Source organism: Thamnophis sirtalis, unplaced genomic scaffold, assembly GCF_051295495.1.
Source record: "Thamnophis sirtalis isolate CommonGarterSnake01/CBP01778 unplaced genomic scaffold, rThaSir2_p1.2 scaffold_7, whole genome shotgun sequence".
Lineage (NCBI taxonomy): Eukaryota > Metazoa > Chordata > Lepidosauria > Squamata > Natricidae > Thamnophis > Thamnophis sirtalis.
The window spans coordinates 91,392,388-91,399,062 of record NW_028261387.1 but is presented as its reverse complement, the minus strand read 5'-3'; the positions used below and the strand labels follow the sequence as shown (position 1 = coordinate 91,399,062).

The window sequence follows — 6,675 nt, the reverse complement described above, 5'->3', positions numbered from 1 at the left end:
TGCTTTGGATAATAAATTGCCCACCCCCCTCTTCTTAGTGGCAGCCCCTCATGTACGCAGCTATCCTGTCACCCCCCTACTCCTTCTCTTCTCTAGATCAGTGTTTCTCAACCTTGGCCACTTGAAGATGTCCGGACTTCAACTCCCAGAATTCCCCAGCCAGCATTCGCTGGCTGGGGAATTCTGGGAGTTGAAGTCCGGACATCTTCAAGTGGCCAAGGTTGAGAAACACTGCTCTAGATTAGCTGTGTCCAAAATCCTGCAACGCCCCATCGTTTCGATTGTAACGTACACACTCAACGTCTCCCAGTGACCAAGGGAAAGTGAATTCACCCCGCCCGCCCCCCTCCCTCCCCGCTGGTGTCGTGGCAGAGAGCCGAGGGCGAAATTAAGCACCAACTGTAATGGATTACGAAGGCCAACTAGGGTCGCCCGCTGCATTCTCAGATGTTATATGAGCATCTTAAGCCGGGAGGGGGCTTGTCAAACTTAATAGGAAACATATGTTTGTGTGTCTCTCTGCGTGTGTGTGAGTGTGTGAGTGTGTTCTCCTCCTCCTCCTCCTCCCTGCTCGCTCTTAAAGCTGGGAATTTCCTGCCTGCCCCTATTTTTTATTTTTTATTTTTTTTTGCAGATCAAAAAATCGCAGAAACGTCCCATTTCCAGCAAATACCATGCTAAGCACAATCGTAGCCTTTTCAAGTATTTGGCTTGTCCTGTCCACACCTCCCTTGGCCACTTTCTGTCCCAGCCGATGCCTGTGTTTCAGGACGACAGTAAGATGCATGCATCTGATGCTGGAGGGCGTCCCCGAAGTTTCGCCGCAAACCAACGTCCTGTGAGTAAATTGAGGTTTTTTTTTGCTTTGGGGGTTATCGTTGTCCCGGGTTTCGCTTCACTCGGATTCAAACCGTGGCAGGCAAAGCTTTTTCTGAGCCGATTAAGCCAAGAGAGCTAAGCCTGGCTGGGCTTCGGCAGGCTTCTAAGTCGCAGATGGGATCGTTAGGATCAGGTTGCAAAAATGAACGGTTTGCTGCTTCGCCTCTTTTTTTAATAGCAGGGGAATAAGAAGAAGATACTTTTCAGGGCTGTTCTAACGGCAAACTTTAAGTGGGTGGATGGGTGGGTGGGTGGGTGGGTGGGTGGGTGGATGGATGGATGGATGGATGGATGGATGGATGGATGGATGGATGGATGGATAGATAGATAGATAGATAGATAGATAGATAGATAGATAGATAGATAGATAGATAGATAGATAGATAGATAGATAGATAGATAGATAGATAGATAGAGCAAGATGGCTAGATAAAGAGATAGATAGAGCAAGATGGCTAGATAAAGAGATAGGTAGGTAGGTAGGTAGGTAGGTAGGTAGGTAGGTAGGTAGGTAGATAGATAGATAGATAGATAGATAGATAGATAGATAGATAGATAGATAGATAGATAGATAGATTGATAGATTGATAGATTGATAGATGATAGATAGATAGATAGAGCAAGATGGCTAGATAAAGAGATAGATAGATAGATAGATAGATAGATAGATAGATAGATAGATAGATAGATAGATAGATAGATGATAGATAGATAGATAGATAGATAGATAGATAGATAGAGCGAGCAAGATGGCTAGATAAAGAGATAGATAGAGCAAGATGGCTAGATAAAGAGATAGGTAGGTAGGTAGGTAGGTAGGTAGGTAGGTAGGTAGGTAGGTAGGTAGATAGATAGATAGATAGATAGATAGATAGATAGATAGATAGATAGATAGATAGATAGATGATAGATAGATAGATAGATAATGGTGGGATTCATAAACGTTTACTACCAGATATGTGGGTGTGGCTTGGTGGGCATGGCAGGGGAAGGTTACTGCAAAATCCCCATTCCCTCCCGATTAGCTGGGAGTCAGGAGGCAGAGAATAGATGGGGCCAGTCAGAGGAAATATTTACCGGTTTTCCGAATTACTCAAAATTTCCGCTACTGGTTCTCCAGAACTGGTCAGAACCTGCTGAATACCCCCTCTGGCACTCACTGAACCAGTTATTAAATCGCCAGCATCCCACCAGTACTTGTGCCGCCCCCCTGGTCTTCGGGGTTCTGGTGCTGTGGTGTGGACATACGCACACGTTTTCCAATTCGGACACTCAATGGTGAAAAGGTTCACCATCACTGGTATGGGGTTTCCTGCTTGAGCAGGGGGTTGGACTAGAAGACCTCCAAGGTCCCTTCCAACTCTATTTTGATTGAAACATGCATCTATTTGTGGCATTCTGTCTAGATCTGTGCTAGTGCAGACTTTTTTTTTGCTCAGATGGGAAGTGAAAAAGAGCAAGCAGCATCAAGTGTGCAATGGGCAGAAAAAGTAAACATAAGATTCCCACGTGCTTTAGAGGGCTGGGCTGAAAATTCTCTCTCTGTGCCTGTTGGAAGAACAGTTAGAACAATTAAGTTAGACAATGAGAACAATTAATCAGTGGAACAGAAGTTGCCTCCAGAAATTGTGAATGCCCCAACACTGGAAGTCTTTAAGAAGATGTTGGATAGCCATTTGTCTGAAACGGTATAGTTTTTCCTGCCTAGGCAGGTGATTGGACTAGAAGACCTCCAAGGTCCCTTCCAACTCTGCTATTGTATTGTATTGTATTGTATTGTATTGTATTATTGTAGAAGATAATTTTCAAAGGATTGTGAATAGTTTCTACCTGATTGTGCTGGATCCTATCCAGGTAGACCTCAACTTACGGCCAACATTGAGCTCAACATTTCTGCTGCTAAGTGAGACGGTTGTGAAGTGAGTTTTACCCTATTTTACTACCTTTCCTGACGCCGTTGTTAAGTGAATCACTCCAGTTGTTAAGTAACACGGTTGTTAAGTGAATCCGGCTTTCCCGTTGACTCTGCGTGTCAAACGGTCGCAAAAGGGAATTGCGTGACCCCATGAAGTTGCCGTGCCCACCAAAATTCCCTGAACTATCTCACTTAGCAACTGACGTTTTGGGGGTCATTTGTGGTCGTAATGCGCGGCTTACCTGCTATATCAAGAGAGTTAAGATAATTAAAAGTATGAGAGGCCTGGCTGTATTTTTAAAGAGAGCATTTTGAGAACATAGGACAAAATGACTAATCTTTTCAAGTTGCCTAGATTTAATGATTTGAGACTCTGATTTGAGTCTCCAGAGGAACTGAGGGGAGAGCGAGCTAGTGGAAAATATAGGATTTGGGCTCGTCTCTGATAGAAGACAGGGACCCAGTGGCTGTGACTAAGACACTGAGCTTGTCGATCAGAAAGGTCGGCAGTTCGGCGGTTCGAATCCCTAGCGCCGCTTTAATGGGGTGAGCTCCCGTGACTTGTCCCAGCTTCTGCCAACCTAGCAGTCAGAAAACACATAAAAATGCAAGTAGAACAATAGGAACCACCTTTCTGGGGAAGGTAACAGTGTTCCGTGCGCCTTCGGCGTTTAGCCACATGAGCACAGAGACGTCTTCGGACAGCGCTGGCTCTTCGGCTTTGAAACGGAGAGGAGCACCGTCCCCTAAAGTCAAGAACAATTAGCACATATGTGCGAGGGGAACATTTACTTTTACCTTTACCTGATGGGAGAACTTAAAAGGAGGTGGTTAGCTAGCCATTACGCAGCAGAGGCATAGATGAAAAAAGCAAAAGGAGAGAGAGAACAAATGAAAATTTTATTCTGGCTGATATCCATCAAAGATAAATAAGTAGGTTTCCTTTCCCTTCAACCAGTGTTTCTGAAAGTTGACCGTTTTAAGATGGGTGGACTTCAACTCCCACAATTCCCTAGGCAGTTTTGTATTTTGTATATCTGAAAAGCCTCAACAACAGGGGTTGTACTCAGCTGGTTCGGACAAACCAGTAATGGCAACCTGCAGGTGTGGTGGCCCGTGCCACTGCTCTATGCTGTCCTATTTAACCATGTTTTTTAAGCCGCATGCATGCATGCAAGCCGCACATGCAAGCAAAGCGCATGTGCAGCAGAAGGTGCACGCACTCACGGAGTACGCATGCACACGCACTCAGTTTCGGTGCGCGGTGAACTGGTGATAAAATTATGTAAGACCCGTTCAACAACCCCACTTGGTGCTTCGATAACAAAAACTCCATGTAACTTTATTCTTATTTATAAACACGTCCTCCTTGAGCCGTTTCTGTCTCATAACCGGGAAGAGGGATCTGGTCCGTGTTTTTAATCAAAGGCCACCTTGCTGTCTTATCAACATTCCTCGCAGGAAATACCTCCGGTTGTTATCCTAATGTTCCCTAGAGCAAGCCATGCATTTCTCCCCCTCCTGCTTCTCCCCAAATTCGGCCAGCGAAGAGAGCAAATGCACAGGAAACTCGGCTCTGAAAAACGCCTGCCGGAGGAATGGCCCAGACTGACTCTTGGCACTTCTCCTTCGGCTGCAGCTGGAGGCCCCAAAAGTGAAGGGCTGAACGGGTTCCAAGGCCAACAACAGCTGTGGGCCATTTGTGCTCTGCACTCTTCGAACCCAATGAGATCCGTGGCGGTTTGCTCCACGGTTTGGGCTGTTTGAAGTCCAAGGTCAACTGCATGGAAAGGAACTCCGCTTCGGTCCAGAAAAATCTGAATTGCAGCTTGCAGAGTCTTAAGGGGGGGGGGAAGGGGGGCTGGCTAATACTTGGGTCTGGTGGACAAGGAGGTTTGGTTGGCTTTGAGGCTCTTTGGCTTTTCAATGGTGCAGAAACCACAGGTGGGGTCCAGTAATTGACTCAAATGTGGCCTTGCCAAGATGTGGATCTCAAACAGAGCATCAGTCTCGTTTTCTTTCTTTCTCTCCTTCTTCCCTCCCTCCCTTCTTCTTTCCTTCTTTCTTACATTCCTTTCTTTATTCTTTCCTTTTTTCTCATTTTCTTCTTTTTTTTCTATCCTTCCCTTCCTTCCTTTTCTTTCTTTCCTTTCTTATGTTCCTTTCTTCCTTCTTTCCTTCCTTTTCCTTCTATCCTTTTCTCTCTCCTTCCTTTTCTTTCCTTCTTTCCTTTCCTTTTTCTTTCTTTCTCTTCTTTTTCCCTCCTTCATTCTTTCTTTCCTTCTAACATTCCTTTTTTCTTTCTTTTCCTTCTTTCCTTTTATCTCTTTCTCATTCTTTCTGTCCTCCTTTGTTACATTCCTTTTTCCTTCATTCCTTTTCCTTCCTTATTTCTTTTTTTCTTATTCTTTTTCTCTCCTTCCTTTTCTTCCTTCCATTCTCCCCCCTTTCCTTCTATCTTACCTTCCTTTCCTCCTGCCATGTTTGCCCCCCCCCCCGCCTTAGAAAGTGGCACTAGCGCTTCACGGGATCTTGATTCTCAGTCTCGCTGTTGATGGAACCTGGGAGCGCATGGGATTTATTGGCAGCTGCAGCCAACTGCTAGCTCTCCCATAAATGCAAGGCATCCCGCGCGACTGTGCATAAACACGTGTCCCTGGGTTCACAAGAAGATCTTTTCGGACATTCCCGCCGGTTCCAGAGCCGGGACTTTCACACGGAGCAAAACGCTGCATCCCTCACGGCAGAATCGCAGCCTCCCTTCCTCGCAAAGCATCACGGTAGAAGATAATGCAAATGAGGCTGGTCATCGCCCCGCCCAGTTCGTTCTCCGTGGGCTGCGATGCGAGTGATAAACCCGGGCGAGTCAATCGGAGCCACGCCTCAAGTTACCATCAGGATGCAAAGTGACGTCAGGCACGTGGGGCTCGTTCATCTGACGTCACTTTGCACCCGCTTGAGGCGTGGCTCCGATCTGAGGGGCCGGTCTTGACTCGCCAATAAGGCATTAAACGTCATCCAAACGGAGCGGGGAGCTGAGCGGGCCGATTTGCATGGACTTCAACCGTGATGCTTTGCGAAGAAAAAGGACCCGCGACTCTCCCGTGATGGGCGCTCCGTTTCGCTTCGTGCGGAAGTCCCGGTTCTAGAACCGGCGGGAATGTTCGAAAACACCCTCTTGCCCACTCACGGATGCGTGTTTCGCCGCGGTTGCGCGGGACGCCGTAATCTCAATGTATGTTGCCGCCATAGGATTTGGTGTCTGTGAAAATTATTCTTACTTTCTCGGACGGTGGAGATAGCATCCAGAATGGGTTGTTATTATTCAATTTTTGGAGGCCCAGTAGGGCTGGTTTGGTTCTAAAGGTAGAGGAAATAGGAGAAAGCCTGCGATTTGGCTGACACATTTCCCTTTTTATGTCTGTTTGAAAGTGTTTTTCACTCTTCCGATTATTGCTCGTTTTCTTTATAGTATCTTGTTGGGGGAGAATATCCTTTCGTTCTGCTTTTTTTTTTTTTAGTTTTTATTAAACATTATTACCTTTAAAAACAGAAAGAAAAACACAACAACATAAGAAAAGACAAAACATACATAACAATATAAAGTAGATATACAGCCTTTTGTATCGGCATTCATTAGTTATACATTTTTTAAAGAGTAAAACATAGATACAAATACAATTTTAAACATACAACCCCCCCTCCCCCCCCCACAGTCATTCACAGCCCAACTTTTTTCTTTCCTTCCTCATTGTTAGGTCTCTAAGCCACATCTCATTGCAAAGTTCAGGGATCTATTACAATACCCATGTTCACTTTTAACTTTCCCCATTTTAAGTCCCTGCTGTTCTCCTTGTCGCCCACATATACCATAGGTTCCA

The 6,675-nt window shown here is 45.6% G+C and overlaps 1 protein-coding gene across 1 annotated transcript in view; it reads left to right on the top strand.

Moving 5' to 3' along the window:
• Positions 1-652: 652 nt before the first annotated feature.
• LOC106540587 (peroxidasin homolog) overlaps positions 653-6,675 on the top strand; it is a 104,641-nt gene continuing 98,618 nt past the window's right edge. Inside the window, exon 1 of the mRNA XM_087720605.1 lies at positions 653-838. Coding sequence (XP_087576731.1) covers positions 675-838 — 164 coding nt within the window. The 5' untranslated portion in view covers positions 653-674. The remainder of the gene's footprint in view (positions 839-6,675) is intronic.